General features: G+C 40.2%; 4 protein-coding genes across 6 annotated transcripts in view; 1 reads left to right on the top strand and 3 right to left on the bottom strand.

The window, feature by feature from the left end:
• The window catches only part of LOC116168155, a 93448-nt gene extending 88623 nt beyond the window's left edge, over positions 1-4825 (top strand). For both annotated transcript variants that reach the window (XM_031483825.1, XM_031483824.1), the window contains exon 3: positions 4503-4825. In XM_031483825.1, the coding sequence (XP_031339685.1) occupies positions 4503-4629 (127 nt within the window). In that variant the 3' untranslated portion in view covers positions 4630-4825. The remainder of the gene's footprint in view (positions 1-4502) is intronic.
• Positions 1276-3825, bottom strand: LOC116168152 (zonadhesin-like). The gene is made up of 8 exons (XM_031483822.1): positions 3418-3825; positions 3188-3364; positions 2548-3081; positions 2318-2497; positions 2087-2266; positions 1861-2034; positions 1639-1812; positions 1276-1591 (listed from the first exon to the last, which is right to left on the bottom strand). The coding sequence occupies exons 1-8, from the start codon at positions 3512-3514 to the stop codon at positions 1389-1391; spliced, it is 1719 nt and encodes a 572-aa protein (XP_031339682.1). The 5' UTR covers positions 3515-3825; the 3' UTR covers positions 1276-1388.
• A 627-nt stretch (positions 4826-5452) lies between the features above and the next one.
• Positions 5453-11807, bottom strand: LOC116168150 (mucin-2-like). Of its 2 annotated transcripts, none has more exons than XM_031483820.1 (9): positions 11713-11807; positions 11479-11658; positions 9078-9298; positions 6713-7730; positions 6483-6662; positions 6252-6431; positions 6026-6199; positions 5804-5977; positions 5453-5756 (listed from the first exon to the last, which is right to left on the bottom strand). In XM_031483820.1, the coding sequence occupies exons 1-9, from the start codon at positions 11795-11797 to the stop codon at positions 5554-5556; spliced, it is 2415 nt and encodes an 804-aa protein (XP_031339680.1). In that variant the 5' UTR covers positions 11798-11807; the 3' UTR covers positions 5453-5553. The 2 variants fall into 2 exon arrangements, with proteins under 2 accessions (XP_031339680.1, XP_031339679.1); XM_031483819.1 differs by having other exon boundaries at positions 8931-9298.
• A 2479-nt stretch (positions 11808-14286) lies between these two features.
• LOC116168153 (zonadhesin-like) lies at positions 14287-19843 on the bottom strand. The gene is made up of 7 exons (XM_031483823.1): positions 19612-19843; positions 19385-19564; positions 15689-15856; positions 15457-15636; positions 15230-15409; positions 15009-15182; positions 14287-14961 (listed from the first exon to the last, which is right to left on the bottom strand). The coding sequence occupies exons 1-7, from the start codon at positions 19670-19672 to the stop codon at positions 14492-14494; spliced, it is 1413 nt and encodes a 470-aa protein (XP_031339683.1). The 5' UTR covers positions 19673-19843; the 3' UTR covers positions 14287-14491.
• Between the last annotated feature and the right edge of the window lie 849 nt (positions 19844-20692).

The following is a 20692-nucleotide window of genomic DNA, read 5'->3' on the forward strand; positions in this document are numbered from 1 at the left end:
ATGTTCTTAGGGATCTACCAAGCCGGAACTGCAATCTTGATTTTAAAACTTACAGTTGGCAACTCTGGGGAGAGCAATCTAACTCAATTCGAAACTACGGACGTCTCGTTAGCAGTCGACTCAGACTGGATAGCACTTACAAACTCCCACGTTGTGTATTAGTGGTGGTACTTTTTAGTGTTGGACGTGAGGAATAATAGGGAAGAGCATCGAATAATACTTTTGATAAAAGTTTTGTGTGTAAGAAAAGACAAGAACAAATAAAATTACGCACACACTAAAAGGGGGATGCCAGCAGAAGATCCCGTTACCGATGCCAACGTGAAAAAACCCTTGTTTCTTCGGCATCTGCGCAAAACGATTTCTTTACATACATAGCGTTTAGGATATTTTCCCCATTGCTATTCTTTCTCATGTAGGGGTGAGTTGCCTAACCGTAGGGGTATGTCACCACAGTGACTAGACGTGTGTCCGAAAAATCCCAAAAAATCTTGGCGCTATTTACACAGGGATTTATAAACTCGCTCACGGTTTTTATAAAGTTTGTTGCCCCATAAGAAAGAATGCAGACTTTATATTATATAAAGAATATACACTATTTTCATTGTCTATTTTCAATGTTCAATTATATCCTGTATCCCTTCTGATTGGCGTAACTATTGCTCTATCATTATTCTAAAGTTAATGTTCTAAGGAACAAAAATTGTGAAGATTGAAAATTTCTCAGCTTTAACCACCTAAACAGCTATGCGTAAGGGTGGGTGAGGGTTGAAGGGTCACTTGGTTTTCCTTTAGTATTTCCGAAACCAGTGGCTCTATGAAATAAATGAAAGTACAATGAATTTGTTCGGTTCGACTAAATTAAAGAGTGCGGTACTGTTCGAAACGCCGGTTCGCGACGAGGTTCGCCACGGGATAATGTTGCAAATGTGGAAAATTAGTTTGGGAACTTTGGGGATATCCCTATAGAATATCAGGAACTCTCACAATCTTTAAAATCATCAGAACTTTTATTACAATCTTCATAGTTACCACCAAATTGGCGGAAGCATTGGAACCAAAATAGATTGTGCAGACGTTTACTGTTTCTATCTGACAACGACAAGTTAGTTGCACGAAACTGTGTACACTTTTTAACAGTCTCATCAATTATTAATTTATTACTTTATTATTATTGGCGAAGAACTGAACTGCAAACTATTTTAAACATTAGAAATTGGTAAAAATTTACATTTACCTACATTATCTTATATTTTATTATTGTGTGCGAATGGCTAAAGTGGCAGAAATTTTATTTGCTTAGGAATCGATATTTCAAAATACAACAAACAGTACACTATAATTAATATTTTGCTAAATATTCTGGACTTCTTGGCAATTCTACAGGTTTATCTCAATAACCTCATGCAATGTCTCGGTGTAATGCATTCGTTCGTAAGTTCGTTTAATATTAATCCCTCCTTGCAAACACAACCAGGATATGAAGTTTGATTTTCATTACTTTGATAGTTACACTGGGGGTATAAAATATTTTGGCAGGTGACTCTGTTTGTTGGTAGATCTCTACACCATGTCTTCCTCCGCGGACACACTAGAAGGCGTATTTAAGCTAACGGCAAATCATTTCGAGAAATTTACCTGAAGAGCACTCCGATGGTAGAACGCAATGCCCTTGATGGTGATCCATTAGATACCCTGGCAAACAAGCGCATCCAGGGATGCACACAGCTGGACAAGGGAAAGGGCTCGGCCCTTGGCACGTTGGTTCGCACCCGCTCGTACAGGAAGACATATTTGCGTTTATACCACACCCTGAAAAATGCACACACTAGTTACTACTTAATTTCCCAAGACTGCAACCTGAGCAGTGATCTTCAGGGACGCATTTCTGTGCAATTTCATCCCAAATATATCCCTCACGACACACACATCCAGGGAAACAATCCGAGCACGCTTTTTCGTTTGTGTTTTGGCAAGTCCTCTTGCATTCGGGATTTGCACATCCACCCCATTCTTCGTTTTCAAGGCAAACGTCTAAAGCATGACGTGTTGTGTAAGAAGTATAAAAGTATTGTCACAAGCAAACCTTTTCCACAATCGCAAGCTTGAATACATTCCGTTTCGTTGCTGTTCCATACGTAACCCGAATCGCAAGTACACCCAGACATACACATTTGTGGACACGGAACGTCTTGTCCGAAGTTAGCACATGTTCGTCTGCATTGAATGTCGCTACATTGGGACCAGTGTTGATTAAGCCCGCATTCTGCAAATAAGCCGTTTATTTTTGTTCAAACGGATCAGTAGCTGGCATTACCACTGGCGCAATCTTCAACTGGAATGCATTCGGTCTCGTCCTGGTTCCAAATAAAGCCGTGCATACACGAACAACCCTCAAGGCAAATATCAAGACAAGCGACTGGACCGTTGATATTTTCGCATGTTCTTCTGCAGAATTTGTCACTGCACTGTTCCCAGACTTGGTTGTTCCCGCACACTGTAATTAACAGTTAGCTACGACTCCCCCTAAAACTTGTATATTCGTACCTTTTGGCACTTGTGTGATAATATTCGGCTCTAGGGTGGTAGTAGTCGGCACTGGTGTGGTAGTGGTCAGATCGTAGCTGAAAGTGATTGCCGCTGGAGTGGTGGTAATCGCCGCTGGAGTGGTTGTAATCGCCACTGGGGTAGTAGTGGTCGCTACTGGAGTGGTAGTGATTGGTGATGGGGTGGTAGTGATTGGTGATGGGGTGGTAGTGATTGGTGATGGGGTGGTAGTGATTGGTGATGGGGTGGTAGTGATTGGTGGTGGGGTGGTAGTGATTGGTGATGGGGTGGTAGTGATTGGCGGCTGTGGGGCAGGAGTAGTCGGCACTAGGGAGATACTGGATGGTATAATTATAGCGGGACACTCCCACTTAGAAACGCAATTTGTTAATTCATCATCCCAAACGTACTCCTCCTTGCAGGAACATCCTGGATTGCAAGGTGTGGGGCACGTAATCACACTATCTATGTTACTACAAGTCTTTTTGCATAGAGTATCACTGCATTCTTGCCAGATTTGGTTTCTAGAGCATTCTACAATAATTAATTAATATCGAAATCATTGTAACGACGTTAGATGAAATGGTCTCGAAATCATGATCTTATCGAGTGGCACAATTTGAAAAGCAATTTCAATTACCGTTCTTGCAATCCCGTATAGGAATGCATTTACCCCCAATCTCCTCTCGTATGTAGTCTGGCTTACAGACACATCCGGTTTTGCACACATAATCACATGTTGTTACTCTATCTTTGCATGTTGGGGGGCATGGAGTTGAACAGTCGGTGAAGATCTCATTCTCCTTGCAAACAAACTCTGAAAGTAGTTTAAGGTTCACTTAAAGTTCCTTGTCACATGAACTGCGTTACCTTCAATGCTACCTTCATTACTATCATCAGCACCATCTGATGGTACTGCAATAGCAGAAACTGCGATAAGTAGCACGATGTACTTTGCGCGGGTCATTTCTGCACTTTCTGAATTTTGTTACAGCCTGTATGAACATTTATATACCTTGTCAACCGTCTGACGTAAGATACTACGAACTTCCTACTCGTTGTGTTTAAATTTGCTGTTGGTTACCATACCTTGCAATATTTGTTTTCTTTTCAACTAAATATGTATCCTTTTTATCGCTTTCGGTATGGTCACCATTCGTTACTTGCTGTGTTTTTTTAGACGCATGATCCTTGGAGGTTTGGCAGAGCATGAGAACAACAAACTTTTTCTAAGTAGCTGTGTTGTTTTCTGGGAACGCGCGGCATCTAACTTTCTGAAACAATAGGTACATATGTAACGTTATTATTTGCACTATGTCGTTATGTGCTTTGTGCCACTTACGATTTGCGCTTTCAGCATAATCACAACAAATATTTACCCTCTGTTATTTATAACACTATTTGTGACATTTCTATAAGAGTTTTGCAATGAGAGGATTGTAAGTTATTTGTACAAGGTTGTGTTTTTTATTATAACCATTACGTAATAACGCTTTAAGGGTTCGCTTTAAAAGAATAATTTATTTGTTAGCAATTAATTACGCTCCATGGTATGAAACGATCAAAGTTTCAACTAAAAAAAAATCAAATGGAAAGCTCAAGGCTTTTATTGCAACTTTTATCTGTCTGATAAAGCATTTTGTGGACTATTTCAGTGGGATCTGGTTCGGGTCAGTAAAATAGAAAATTTATTTCTTTGAGACCCGATATCCAAACCCGGGCCACGATTTCTTCTTAAGAAAATTACTGAAAATCGATATTGGTTTTCTGTTTTTGACTTTTGTCAACATTTCAGATTGTGCTGTGCGTTAATTGTGACGAAGAACCAAATTCATCAGGTGATATTAATAAAAAAAATGAAAATTAGTAATTTCCGCACAGTTAATTCAGAATGTCAATTTACAATTCGCCGCGCATTTTAGTCCGGCTCACCTCAACAACTCCTTATTTTTCAGACGCAAGGATGCCAGAGTAGCCTGCTCTTTCACGTGGAGATCTAGTGGAGGAAAACCCAGAAGGGCTCCCGTGATGGCTGTGGGTGTTCGGAATACGCCCGTGCAGGCAAGGCTTGCACATGGTTAAGAAGTGCTACGCTTATGGAGTGTTTGGTTCTGGTTCTAAGCGACTCTGCCAGCAAGCCTCATATGACTTTCTGTACGCCGCGCCGTGGTGGCATAAAGCCATTTCTATTGTAGGTATCGAAGGTTGTTTTGTTAAAAACCCCTTCTATATTTATGAAAACTCTCAGTGTGGACTGAGCGATCTCTCAATCCGCCCTACAACGCATTGCGGGACTGGCTGTAGATCTTCCTAGGGAGTATGCATGTTGGCTAAGTGCAGCGGAAATCGTGTTAGCGCCGTATCTCTTATGTATCTATCGCACAGTCTTTCAAGTGTCTTCAGAAGAAAAGACACCAAACTAAGTGGGCGGTGTTCTGTAGATTTATGTACAGTGATCATCTTTGCCAGGTTTGGGGATAAAGATAATTCTTTACCTCCCTCCATTATTTAAGTATGTATCTGAAAGCGATACAGCCCGTATGTACTCATTAAGTAGATGAAAATGACATCCAGTCTCAATTGTCGGAGACATTACTCCTATTCAAAAATGTGTTGATTAAAGAGCAAAATTAATTTCGAAACTTTTGGAGATGCTGCATTGGTACCAATGTTGATTAATCCCGCATTCCGCAAATAGAATCTTAGGAACCTTCACAATCTTTAGAATTGCTAGCACTTTGAAAATTATTATAATCCTTTAGAAATCGTCATACTTACCTCGAGATTCTTGATGAAATTATAACCCTGAAAGATTGTACAAACTGGGCAAGTATCACATACCAATTTGTGCCAAACTGTGTGTACATTTTTTAACAGTGCTTATCAATTATTACTTTATTGTTATTATTATTTTATTTGCGAAGAACTGAACATTGATGCTATAACAAACAGTAAACTATAATTAATCTCATGCTAGATATTCTGGACTCTGGCAATTCTACAGGTTTATCTCAATAACCTCAAGCAATGCTTCGGTGTAATGCATTCGTTCGTAAGTTCGTTTAATATTAATCCCTCCTTACAAACACAACCAGGATACGAAGTTTGATTTGCATGACTTTGATGGGCACACTGGGGGTATAAAATATTTTGGCAGGTGACTCTGTTGGATGGAAGATGTCTACACCACGTTTTCCTCCTTGGACACACTAGAAGACGTATTCAAGCTAACGACAAATCATTTCCAAAAATTTACCTGAAGAGCACTCCGATGGTAGAACGCAATGGCCTTGATGGTGGTCCATTAGATACCCTGGCAAACAAGTGCATCCAGGGATGCAAACAGCTGGACAAGGGAAAGGGCTCAGCCCTTGACACGTTGGTTCACAGCCGCTCGTACAGGAAGACATAATTGCGTTTATACCACATCCTGAAAAATGCACACATTAGTTACTACTTAATTTTTTAAGACTGTAACCTGAGCAGTAATTTTCTGGGACGCATTCCTGTAGAATTTCATCCCAAATATATCCCGGACGACACACACATCCAGGGAAACAATCCGAGCACGCTTTTTCGTTTGTGTCCTGGCAAGTCCTCTTGCATTCGGGATTTGCACACTTACCCCATTCTTCGTTTTCATGGCAAACGTCTAAAGCATGACGTGTTATGTAAGAAGTATAAAAGTAGTGTCACAAACAAACCTTTTCCACAATCGCAAGCTTGAATACATTCCGTTTCGTTGCTGTTCCATACGTAACCCGAATCGCAAGTACACCCAGGCATACACAGTTGTGGACACGGAACGTCTTGTCCGAAGTTAGCACATGTTCGTCTGCATTGAATGTCGCTGCATTGGGACCAGTGTTGGTTAAGCCCGCATTCTGCAAATAATCCGCTTATTTTTGTTCAGACGAAACAGTAGCTGTTATTACCAATGGAGCATTCTTCAACTGGAATACATTCGGTCTGGTCGTGGTTCCAAACAAAGCCGTGCATACACGAACAACCCTCAAGGCAAAGATCAAGACAAGCGACTGGACCGTTGATATTTTCGCATGTTCTTCTGCAGAATTTGTCACTGCACTGTTCCCAGACTTGGTTGTACCCGCACACTGTAATACATAGTTAGCTACGACTCCTATTGCACCCTTTATATTCGTACCTTTTGGCATTTGTGTTGTAGTGGTCGGTACTGGGGTGGTGGTAGTTGGCACAGGGGTGGTAGTGGTCGGTACTGGGGTGGTGGTAGTTGGCCCTGGAGTGGTAGTGGTTAGAGCTGGGGTGGTAGTAGTGGGCACAGGAGTGGTAGTAGTAGGCACTGGCGTGGTAGTGGTCGGTACTGCGGTGGTAGTAGTGGGCACTGGGGTAGTAGTGATCGGTACTAGGGTGGTGGTAGTTGGCCCTGGAGTGGTAGTGGTTAGAGCTGGGGTGGTAGTAGTGGGCACAGGAGTGGTAGTAGTAGGCACTGGGGTGGTAGTGGTCGGTACTGCGGTGGTAGTAGTGGGCACTGGGGTAGTAGTGATCGGTACTGGGGTGGTGGTAGTTGGCCCTGGAGTGGTAGTGGTTAGAGCTGGGGTGGTAGTAGTGGGCACAGGAGTGGTAGTAGTAGGCACTGGGGTGGTAGTGGTCGGTACTGCGGTGGTAGTAGTGGGCACTGGGGTAGTAGTGATCGGTACTGGGGTGGTGGTAGTTGGCCCTGGAGTGGTAGTGGTTAGAGCTGGGGTGGTAGTAGTGGGCACAGGAGTGGTAGTAGTAGGCACTGGGGTGGTAGTGGTCGGTACTGCGGTGGTAGTAGTGGGCACTGGGGTAGTAGTGATCGGTACTGGGGTGGTGGTAGTAGTGATCGGTACTGGGGTGGTGGTAGTTGGCCCTGGAGTGGTAGTGGTTAGAGCTAGGGTGGTAGTAGTGGGCACAGGAGTGGTAGTAGTAGGCACTGGCGTGGTAGTGGTCGGTGCTGGAGTGGTAGTAGTGGGCACCGGGGTGGTAGTAGTAGTCGGCACTGGGGTGGTAGTGGTCGGTACTGGGCTGGTAGTAGTTGGCACAGGAGTGGTAGTAGTAGGCACTGGGGTGGTAGTGGTCGGTACTGGGGTGGTGGTAGTTGGCACAGGAGTGGTGGTAGTCGGCACTGGCGTGGTAGTGGTTAGAGCTGGGGTGGTAGTAGTGGGCACAGGAGTGGTAGTGTGTCTGGTGCTTTGGGAGTGGTAGAGTGGGCACCGGCGGTGGTAGAGTAGTCCTGCCACTGGGGTGGTTAGTGGTCCGGTACTTGGCTGGTTAGAAATAGGTTGGCACGAGTGGTGGTAGTCCGGCACTGGCCGTCGGGTAGTGGTCAGGTACTGGAGGTGGTAGTAGTGGGCACAGAGTGGTTAGTAGTAGGCACTGGGTCGGTACGTTGGTCGGAACTTGCCGGGTGGTTAGTAGTGGCACTTTGGTGTAGTTTAGGATCCGGTACGTGGGGTGGTTGGTTAGTTGGCCCTGGAGTGGTAGTGGTTAGACGCATGCGTGGATTGTTGAGTAGTGGGCAACAGGAGTTGGTGCTACAGTAAGCATAGGCAGCTGCGAAGGGTGTAGGTGGTCGGTACTGCGGGTGACTGGTTAGTAGTGGGCACTCGGGTAGGTAGTTGATTCGGTACTGGGGTGGTCGTTAGTTGGCCCTGGAGTGTTTAGTGAGTTAGAGGCTAGGGTTGGTAGTAGGGGCACAGGAGGTGGTAGTAGTAGGCACTGGCGTGGTTAGTGGTTCGGTGCTGAGTGGTAGTTAGTGGGCACTGGATGGGTTGGTAGTAGTAGTCCCGGCACTGGGGTTGGTAGTTGGTCGGTACTGGGTGGTGGTAGTAAGTTGGCACAGGATTGGGGTAGTCGGCACTTGGAGTGGTAGTTGGTCGGTACTGGGGTGGTAGTGGTCGGCACTGGGGTGGTAAGTGGTCGGTACTGTTTGGGGAGTGGTCGGCACTGGGGTTGCGTTAGTGGTCGGTACTGGCAGTGGGTGGTAATTGGACACGAGCGAGTGGTTTTAGTTAGTCGGCACTGGACGTTGGCAGTACTCGGATACTGCGGTGGTCAGATAAAGTGGGCACTGGGTAGTAGTAGTCGGCTACTGGGTGAGGGTCGGTTACTGGGTGGTTGGTTAGTTGGCCACAGGAGTGGTTGTGGTTAGTCGGCACTGGCGTGGTAGTGGTTAAGAGCTGGGGTTTGGTAGTAGTGCGGCACAGGAGTCGGTAGTAGTAGGCACTGGGGCGTGCGTTTAGTGGTCATGCGTACTTCGGTGGTAGTTTAGTGGGGCACTGGGGTAGTAGGTGATCTGTAACTGGGTTGGTGGGTTAGTTGGCCCTGGAGTTGGTAGTGGTTAGAGCTGGGGTGGTAGTAGTGGGCACAGGAGTGGTAGTAGTAGGCACTGGGGTGGTAGTGGTCGGTACTGCGGTGGTAGTAGTGGGCACTGGGGTAGTAGTGATCGGTACTGGGGTGGTGGTAGTTGGCCCTGGAGTGGTAGTGGTTAGAGCTAGGGTGGTAGTAGTGGGCACAGGAGTGGTAGTAGTAGGCACTGGCGTGGTAGTGGTCGGTGCTGGAGTGGTAGTAGTGGGCACTGGGGTGGTAGTAGTAGTTGGCACTGGGGTGGTTGAATGGGTGAGACACAACTCTGTGGATGTGAGATGTGTGACAGGAGTCAGTGTTGGGGTGGTAGTGGTCGGTATTGCGGTGGTAGTGGTCGATGCTGGGGTGGTAGTGGTCGGCACTGGGGTGGTGTTGGTCGGCTCTGGGGTGGTAATTAAAAATTATTGTAAATTTGTGATCGTACATTACATTACATACATGGCGGACCCTCCAATGTGGAGATAAAAGGGGATAAGAAACAGATGTCAAACTGTAGAGTAATCTCGTTACTTAGAGCAAAATATTTGAAAAATGCATCTGTAACAGATTAACTACATTCCTAGAAATAATATATGATATCATATATAACAAACAGTATGGGTTTTGATCAGGATCGTCAATCGGATTAGCCACAATACAGCTAATACAACATATTAACAATAAATCAGGCCAAAAAAATAATGCGTTGTGGTATACTTCGATATCAGAAAAGCATTCAACTGCATTTATCTATATTTATTATCAGAAAAATTGAAACAATTCGGTATCGAAATCCTATTTTTAATCTTCTACTTTCTTTCTTATCAAATCGGAAGTCTGTTGTTAAATTCAATAACACGGTATCCAATGAATATAGGCTTAATATTATAACACCCCAAGGCAGCAATCTAAGGCCGATCGTTTTCTTTTTATTTATTAACGACTTGTCTAGGTATATTAAAAGTGGAGTAACCTTCATGTACGCCGATGACACGGCTACTGTTGTTAACGCCAAGAACTACAATCATGCGCAAGAAAAATTAAAAAATTAAGGCTTGTGATGCAAGAATTATTAGAATGGCGTAACAATAACAAGTTGCACATCAATTCAGATAATACCATTATTATGAATATGAAAACCACCGAAAACGGAGACATATCTTTACCCTAAAGGTTGGCAGTAATGACATTATCGGCTCAAGATCGACTACTACCTGGGAGTGATATTAGATTATAATTTGCGCTGGGATGAACACATTGAAGATTCAAGATTGGACCACTACATCCAAATTTATAGGCTTCATTATCATCACTATATTCAAGGGTAAATGTTCTAATCATGAAATTTTGTGTTATGGATTCTACAGGCCAAAATTTACAAGAAATGACGTCCGAAATCGAGCGAGAAAAAACTTTCTTATAGGGCCTGTACAATTCAAAACAACCAGAATATTGTGCTCCAACCTTCCTACAAAAAAAATTACGAAATTACTCCGCCCGTTTAAGCATAGGCATAAAGTGCGTTAACAGTTTTTCAAATTAGTAGAAAAACTGTGTTGTGTCGATATTCTCATACAGGGTGTTTTTTTAAAGATGGGCCATAGAAAGTACACACCTAGCATACATCATAACCGTAGGTGTGTGACAACAGACAATGTAAAGGCGTTGAGTTATTTATAATGGGCCATAGGGAAATTTACATTGCGCCAATTGTTCTCAAATCTTGGCCTTGCGTTTAGTTATTTCACTGACAGTTCTCGATCTGATTTCTTCAAACTGCATCAACGAAGCAGCAACATTGTATTCCGCCACTCGAAAAGGTGTTCATGTAGTACAATTTGTACAAGAGTGGACACAGTAGCTGAGTGGTAATGCGAGGTATTCAATGCCGAGTACCGGGTATTGTTTGGTTACCGGTGGAAAACAATTCGAGTACCGATTGTAATCTTATACGTTTATATCTGATTTGAATAAATTTGTTGATTTAGAAACAATGTCTACAGTACTGTGGCAGATGTTTCGCGAGGAAGCTATGACTGAAACAATTAATGCAATGCAAATTCTTAAAAAAAACACCGTGTATAAGAATACGCATAAGAAAAAGGATTCCACTAACTTTATAATTATTGGTACCTAGTACTTTAGATTGGAAAATAAATGATTAAATTAATTCTTTGGTTATACTAAAAAAAACTGTCGGAGGGCATTTTTTTCAACTTCACTAAAGCGATTCCATAAAGAAAGTGGACTATTCGATATGAAAATTTCATGAAATTCTGACCATTTTCGTTGTCTGGCCAACGATTTTAATATTTTTTTTTTAATGTTCAAAACTATCCAGATAAGAAATTTCACCGAGATACAAAAAAGGGGCCACAAATTAAAACTCGGTTTATTTGAAAAAAAACTTTTGGTGGTCTCTTCTAACATTTCACAGGGATTCGTTTTGAGAGCTTTATTAGAATTTGGTTTGGTCTTCTAAACACTTACCGCAAAACAATCGGAATCATTGTAACGACGTTAGAAATGGTTGTTAATTCATGATCCTATTGAGTGCACAATGTGAAAAGCATTTTCAATTACCGTTCTTGCAATCCCGTATAAGAATGCATTTACCCCCAATCTCCTCTCGTATGTAGTCTGGCTTACAGACACATCCGGTTTTGCACACATAATCACATGTTGTTACCCTATCTTCGCATGTTTGGGGACATGAAGTTGAACAGTTGGTGAAGATCTCATTGATTTCTATGCATTCATACTCTGAAAGTAATTGCAATGTTTACTTAAAGTTCCTTGTTACATGAACTGACTTACCTTCATGGCCATCATCAGCATCATCTGATCGTACTGTAATATCAGAAACTGCGATAAGCAACACGATGATCTTTGCGGTGATCATTTCTGTACTTTCTGAATATTGTAACAGCTGATATGAACATTTATATACCTCGTCAACTGTCTGACGTAAGTAACTTTGTTACGCGTTGTGGTTAAATTTGCTTGTACTTTGTAAATATTTGTTTTCTTCTCAACTAAATATGGTTTTCGGTTTTAGATTCTGAGACTTATGTGAACTTTTCAGATTGTGGTGTGCATTAATTGTGAAACTCAAGACGAAGAGCAAAATTCAACAACAAAAGCAGATATTTATAAAAAGAAAATAAAAATTCCACATTTAATTCAGAATGTAATGCATAATTTGAAAAAGTATGGTTATCAAAATTTAAATATTAATACTAATATTAATATAATTTTTGATAACAGTATATTCTCAAGTCGCAAAAAATGATAAAGTTCTATTTGTCCTTTACCAAATTTGTTTACTCCTTCCGTTTTTTGTTTACATTTATATATCTTGGCCATATAATTTTGATGGCCATTGTCAAGGCATATATGAAATTATATGAAAGATGTTTGGTGAAATGAATTTGAAACAGTTCCAAAAGGCCAAAGAGCGAGAGAATGTACTTCTAGCAATAACCTTCACTCACTTTCATACAATACGCCAGACCAAAAAATCCCTCAATTCGGAAATAAATAGTGCTCAACGGATTGTTGTTTTCAGTTGTAGGGTTGACCATTAGCAATGACCAAAAGTCTCCAGCCGTGGACCTATTCATTTTTATACGCTAGGAGCTATTTGCCGTATTAAGGGTGTGTGACAGTTTGAAAATGCGGAAAATTTTTGCCGTTCCAAGTTCATCAATAGAAGTTATTACAAAAATCATCATGAAATTATGAACAAAAAAACACATCTTCATCATTTTCATCATTAGTCCACCGCAATGTTCCTGTATTGGAGAAGCACTTTATGAATGAATACTGACAACCTTTCTCCGAATACGATAATTTATGTAACGGGAAATTATAGAGTGCAACGTTTTTTCTTGTATCATACCTGTGACATATCCGATCTCTTTGAAACAACGGTTTCAAGAATCAATAAACATTTCACCTACATGGAATCTTTAAGTTTTCTAACTCTCAAGAGGAGCGAATTATTCATGAGGGTTGCAGAAGGTGTTTGAAATGCACCTAGTCGAATATACTATAAAGAAACCTTTCAATCTACCATGAATTTCTGGAGATTTTCTAAAACATGTCTTAGAAATGCTTAAGGGGTCACTGAGCGGAAACCTATTTTTCAGATTTTTAAATGGGCACATTGTTAAAGGACGTTGCCTATTGTAGTCCACTGCAGAAAGAGAACATATTTTTCCTAAAATTACTTTAGAAACAACTATGTTCGTCTAAAAAGGGTGAAGAAAATGTGATTTTCCCGAGGATTTTCGTCTCTAGTGAGGAAAGTAAAAAATAATTGCTGCGTTAATCTTTAATAATGACATTTAAAATTGAAACATACTCGTATCTAGATTGCGATGTCTCAAACTTCATTATTGCGTACGATAATTTTTCAATTTTGATTGTAGTTTCAGAAAAAAATATATGTAAACTTGAGAAGAAAATGTTTTTAACCCGAGTTGAAAAATTCCACTTTCTTCTCTAGTTGTACAAATAACTATTTCCAGTTTTTGGTCTTTAATTTAGTATGACAGTTTGTTTCAAAATTTTGCCCCGTATAGGAGCGGAAAACTATAAACTTACCGCAGGGATATAATGGAGGGACCTTCGTAACTCTGGTGGAGTCAACGTAAGGGGTGGTTGTGGTATGACAAGTAGGTTGATGAGGGGGAAAGAAATATTCCACTACGGGCTCACCATATCTAGACAAAGGGGGCAGTCCATGTGAATTAAGCACACGCATTGCGGCCACATTCGTATTACAAGTTTCATTAGGGGTATCCATTGTAAACTGGCGTTACGCTATCAACCCTATCTCACTATTAAACACAATATTTCCAACAGCGAACCCAGATTGGCACAAAGCAGACCAAGACGCATTTTTGTCTATGCAATTTTTTCGTGAATGTGGAATTGAATTTTAAAAAAAGGAGATTACCGTAACCATTGGAACACAAAATTTGTACTTATTAAGGGCCAATTGCACCGTCAAAATGTGTCCCTTAAAGTTAAGCATAACTTAAATACCGTAGTAACGATTTTCTTAATAATCGTCGCCATAGATTTTAAGTTCGACTTAACTTTAAGCAAGGCTTAATTTTGTTGTTGCAACTGGGGCTTAATGAATCTTAGAAGCGCTTTAAAATGCCAGTGTTATAAAAGCATGTCGATACTGATAGGACACCGTTTTCACAAAAACATCCACACAGGTCGCGGACTGATGGAATTCTGTGAATAATACGATGCAATTGGGTTTTAATATTTAGTTATTAATTTTTGATCACGAAGACTAACTTGTGTAAACACAAAGGTTATGTTACCTATGAATGTGACAGTCTAAAAATATTTTATGATTTTAAAAACGAAATCTGTTTTAATTAAATTTCCTGCTACTTTATGACAATACATATTTTTAATTAAAAAGTTGACGACTCTTTGATCCATTATTTTCCTATGTACAATAGGTGTACTGCTTATCTTAACATAAATCCAAAATGAAAACCCTGGTTTAAATGTGAATGCTAATTGGAAGCATCCGCAGGCTTGTTTTCTGCAAAGGATTGAAAATCGTCTACTGTGTCTGCACATGTTTTGTTGTCAGGGCTGATTCTAAAATCGAAGTGGAATCATGTTGTGTATTAGGGTGGATCGCAGTTTGAGTTTGGGTTGGATGTGCCTTTTCTGTCGACGTGGAAGTATGCTTTGTTTTGGGGTAGTGCACAGTTTGGTTTGGGTGCGCCATTTCGGTGTGTGTAATGGCAGTTTGAGTGGTACTAATTTTTTTGGTCACTGGGCGATGAGTCTTGGAAGGTGAAGTATATCTTTCAGTTGTTGTCGTATGTTTTCCGTTGAGGCAGTCATCCAAAGAAATACATTTGCGTGTTTTTTCGTCCATTATGTATCCGGATGTACAGGTGCAACCTGGCCTCAGTGGTACAAAGCGTGGCGCATATCGATATGGTAACAGCGGTCTATAAAGACTTTGGCACGTAGGTAGGTCATCCGCTACGTGGTCGCACCACTCTTGATTTTCATCACAAACTAAAACAAAATGCGTTACACTTAATCCTTTGTGTAGAAAAACCCACCTTGCGAGCAATGATATCTTTTGACACATCGCTGAGCATACTCATCCCACAAATATCCATCACGACAAGTACAACCACTTCTACATTCCAAAGTACAAATCCTTGGAATGGGATTTTGGCAGGTTGGCGCGCAAGCATTCACACAGTCCGACCAGACCTCATTAACTCCACAGCCTAAAAGTAATCATATTCGAACCGTGAGAAAACGTGGAAACCTTTACCTTTCAGGCAATGACTTCTTCTAACACACTTCCTCTGTAATTCGTCCCAAATAAATCCCGGTTTACAAGAGCAACCAGGTACACAAATCTTAGGACATATAACAGTCTTCCCAAAATTTTTACACGTGGTTCTACACAAAATATCACTGCACACCATAAAAACTTCATTTTCGCCACATTCTGAAAACAAAATTTAAATTAAAACCATCAGGACCGATCAAACGCACCTTCCGGACATTCACTTTCCAGTACGCATTCTGCGCGATCTTCATCCCATATGTATCCATCTTTACAAACACAGCCCTTCTGGCAAATTTGCGCACAAACTTTTGTCTCGCCGCGATTTTGGCAGGTTTTTCGACACGCCGGATTTGCGCAGTTCGATAACTCCTCGTTTTTCCCGCATACTGGTGGCATGCCAAAAGTGAGATGGTGGTTCGAAAAATGTTGCGTACTTACATTTGTCGCATTGTTTCAAAGGAATGCAGGTTCCGTTTTTGTGTCTCACCAGTCCGTCTTTACAGATGCATTTTTTGATTTGTACGACGAATGGTCGAGCGTGAGCAATCGAGGGGCAAGTGGGCTCGCATGTGTTTTGAACATTTTCTTTTTCGTCTTTTTTGCATTCTGAAATGCGAAGGACTTTTAGTTTGCAGTGCCAGTAAAAGGTGACTGTGTTCAGTGTACAAACGGTGCAATCGAACTGACGAGTCGCGATGGATTTCTACCAATTCCATTATCTATCCGATCGAAACACTACAAGAGATGATATCAATGAAATATTTAAAATCATTATCTTCGGAATAGAGCGAGCCGGAAGTTGTATGCACCGACAACGGCACACATTTCGGCTCACTACTCGGCTCTGCTTTTGCGGCTTTTGCCGAGGAGCGACGTTTTATTCATATCACGAGAAGCCCTCCTTCTCCTGAGAGTAACGGATTCTTGATATCGGCCGGCAAAATAATGACAAGCAGTTTGAATAAGGCGGATGATGGTTTTGAGGCGCTGCCGATTCAGAGCGACCCCCCTTGCAGACGGCTTATCACCTTCTAAGCTACTGAACGGACGACGAATTTGGACATTAGTACCAATAATCGGTGGTAACTCCTGATCTCCCAAAGTTGCTCCAAATCGAGAATTCGAGACGCGACAAGCAGAAATCTTCGCCGTAACCGATTTCATTTGATTCTAATTCCAACTCCCGCATTGACAACGATATTCGAGGATGAAGTCGCCAGCAGTGAGTATGGAGCAGATAGCATCGGTATAAATACCTCAGAGAGAGAAAGAGGAAGGAACGTTCTTCTCTCAATCGACTACGGCGTGTGGGGGACCATACGTGACGCGATCAGGAACAACGGTAAAAGTCCGAGTTCCAATCAACGTGTGAAAGATACTTGAAACTTGAAGAGATGTAATATCATGCACATTACACCAAAGACGTTCTTGTTAGTTTTAAAGGCCGAATCGCATTATCGGTCACGTCACGGTTCGGTAACGGGGCGGTCAATTATTTTAGCGTGTATTTCATGTTTAGGGTTGTCTTGGAAATAGGATAGAAAAATAAATGTCAGGTTTTGACACTACATTTTCCATGCAAGTTCGAGGTAACTTTAGAATTCAATTAATTATGCGCAAACAAGGGGCTTAACTAAGAAGAGTCATATTATTGTTAAAGAAGAGGGTAACTGAGGGATGAATGCATCTCGTGTTAAAGTTTTATAATACTGAGCTACTGACTTAGTAGATACAAGCCTATTCAAGATTGAACATTGATTTCATTCCATTGGAATGGGTTTTATTTGGAGATTTCATTCTTCCTCCCTTGCATCTCTTCCATTCATCATACATTCACTTTAGTCATATTGTAGAAAAGTTTAAAAATGCTCAATTTAACCCTCATCTTAGAGATAGTCTTACAGTGACTTATAGAATTTTTAGAGACTTTAGGATTATTTTCGAAATCTTCCTAGGATTCTTGAAAATTAAATATTCTGGGCGTATCCTTAGAAATATTTGTCGAAAAATGACTTTCCGAAACGGCGGAGAAGTAGGTATTACTTTTCATGGCACGCCTGTGTTTAGCCGCCGAACGAAGTCAAGCGGCTAATAGAAGGCAGGCCATGAATAGTTATACTTTTCCTCCAAATATGGCACCATTTTGATGCAGCACATGTTGCACTAGCTAAAAAAATATGAACGGCGGGGGAAGAGGAACATCTCTTTAAGAGATTGAATGTAACTTCTCTTTAGGTCGACTGATTTTCACGTAATTGGCTTTATTGGAAAGAGCTCTCTTCGTGTAATCAGATTTTACATGAATAGAGTTTTTTAGTAAGTGTGGTGAGTGGTAGAAGGCGCGATGTGACATCAACACAAACTTTGCAGGATTTCTTGAAAATTTCAAATGGAACGATATAATTATTATACAGAGTGACCCAACGAGAAGTATACAGAGGGCTTTTAGGGTATTAAATTTAGAAATTTCGAAAAATCCTCGAACACGTCAATTTTTTAACCCCTAAAATTTTAAATGGGATCCTATGGCAAATGGCACATTATTTGAAAGCCAATTTAATCGTGATTACTAATCTGCTTTGCTTTTTAAATTCTAATATTGATTCATTTCGGAGAACTGACAGGTTCACTTAAGTTTAACAAACAAATTGAAGCGTCAAAATAAAATTTTAATACAAGGTGACTTAGATCGCATTTGTTTTGGTTTAGAAAAAACTATTTTGATTTGCGTGTGAGTGTTAATGTATTTGTCCATATACCATGTTTAGTTCAAGTTCATATCTCATGATGTAGGGCCACATGGAAGAGCAGTGTATAGCGCACTGAATGTGGTCCTTTTTCCAATCTGAATGTACTTTTTCTTTTTCCTTTTGTTCTATATGATGTTCATTGGAAATAAACATTATTATTATTATTATTATTATTTCAAATGCGAATATCTTCCAAACGAATCAATAGAATTTAAAAAGCAAAGCAGATTAGTACTCAAGATTAAATTGGCTTTCAAATAATGTGCCATTTGCCATAGGATTTCATTTAAAATTTTAGGGGTTAAGCTCCCTACGTAGAGGGGTGAAGACTTGGGTTCGTGATTTGTGTTCCAAAAGTTGTCCCCCTCGAATACAAAATTAACGTGTTCGAGGATTTTTCGAAATTTCTAAATTTAATACCCTAAAAGCCCTCTGTATACTTCTCGTTGGGCCACTCTGTATGATATTATCAAACAAAATGAAAAAGTGAAAATATCAGTGAAAACCGCATATTTATATCTGTTTTCTAAGCATATTTCCATATAACCATTATTTCTAAGATATGGCGAAAATCGCATATTCACAAATTGCAATAGCTATATTAATCCAAGTTGACTTTGAAACAAAAGAACACATAACAATCGACAATTAAAATTATCACTCAATACCAGGCTCAATACTATACGATCAAAAATGAGTTGCTGTCGAGTCACGTTTGGAATTTTTGTTTACATGGAAAATTGTACTTAACTTGAACTTCCAAAGGCGACTCGACAACAACTCTTTTTGATCGCCCGTTATATACCTAAGTTTTTAAATTATGACCAACAAATACCTAAACTATTTAAATTTTAAATCAGGGAAATACAAATTAAATAATAAGGAAAGCAATAATTATGGCTAACATAAATTTGTGTTTTTTCGCCATATCTCTGCCTAGGAAACGGATATCAAAATTCGGTTTTCACTGATATTTTCACTTTTTCATTTTGTTTGATATATGTATATCATATAATAATTATATCTTTCCATTTAAAATTTTCAAGAAAAACGCAAAGTTTATGTTAATGTCACATCGCGCGCACTAAAATCTGATTACACGAAGAGAGCTTTTTGCAATAAAACCAATTACGTGAAAATCAGTCAACGTAAACCGAAGTTACATTCAATTCCTTAAAGAGATTTCCCCCACCCCTCAAATTTTGAGCTACAGGATCATGTGCTACATCAAAATGATGCAAAGTTTATACAAGATTGCGATGCATGTATTTTTTTATGCATGTTTTTTTTTCTTAACCATACACATATACACTATTTCAACATCCTGTTTTGATTTGTGGCACAAACTTTGTTGCTGACGCAATTTCAACTATCTTTCACTTACCCACAGGACATAAATGTTGTTTTACACATTTTTGTGTGGCCTCATCGCGAATAAAACCAAGTTTACATACACAACCGATATTGCAGGCGAAGAAGTAGCACGGGGGTGGATTTGGATTTTGGCAGGTGCGTTCGCAGGGGCTCTTACAGTTATCCAATTCTTCATTTTCTGGACACTCGGCTAAAAATAATTTATGTCAAATGTTTAGGGAACCAAATGATATCTACCTCCTCTTGAAACGTGCACCAAATAAAGTAAATACACAGCAAGAAACCAATGCACCTCCATTCTTTTGTGTCACTTCAATAATTATTAATTCATTAAGGTACGTGAAACCAATTTATACTCGTCGTATCATGATCATGCTTATGTTAACGATGAAGATTAATCCCTACGTGATATTTATATAAACGCGGATAACTGAACTGATAGCTTCTTCAGTGCATGCGGTCAGGTCGATTATTAGCAACCAAGAAAACATCAATTATTAGCAAACTAATTTTAGTTTGAAACTTGATCAAAATTCGCATTAACGTTTAATCATCTTCGACGTACTGTCCGATGAATAATTAAAGATAAAGGGAAAACTTTTATCTGTCGGACAGGCTTTACGTTATTAATGAATTTATAGTCCTCACAGCCAATCTCCATCACTCCCAGTTTCATTAACTGGCATTGCATTGAAAAATTAAAAAAGTCGAAAATTTAAACTGATCCACATTGATAGTTTAATTTATCACATTATTCATGCTATGTGGCACACTTCCATAGGGGGCGTTTGAAAACAAAACAAAAACCGCAAGGTGCGCAATAATATATTGAGCTGAGAGACCAACAGAAGGACGTGCTGACTGAATTTGTAGCATCAGAAGATATTAAATAACTGCTTGGTGACCAATTTAAAAGCACTCAAATTTATTGACATAGGCACTGCAGCATGTATTTTTAAGTTGTTTGTGAAAAGGTGCAGATACCCCAACTGTGCCCATTTACCTACAATCTCAGTACATAACTAGCGTTTTATGACAAAACCTACCATTTTTCATGTCACACCTCTTTTATATCTCATTATATAACGTGTATTTCAATTCTGACCTATCTAATAACTAAAATCAAGTTTCCTGTAAAGTTCGCCACTAAAAAGGGACTTCGGAAATCAACCAAAATATACCTCTCGAAAGTATCGGAAAGATACAAATTTCAATGCGTTTCCGATTAACTTGCGGCGGAAATTTCGTATCTATGCACAAGGCGTTTCTGGTTTAATAATAATGTCGGCAAGTTATACCGATACAAAAGTGAGACCCA

This window comes from Photinus pyralis, unplaced genomic scaffold (genome assembly GCF_008802855.1).
Source record: "Photinus pyralis isolate 1611_PpyrPB1 unplaced genomic scaffold, Ppyr1.3 Ppyr1.4_LG4, whole genome shotgun sequence".
Classification (NCBI taxonomy): Eukaryota; Metazoa; Arthropoda; class Insecta; order Coleoptera; family Lampyridae; genus Photinus; species Photinus pyralis.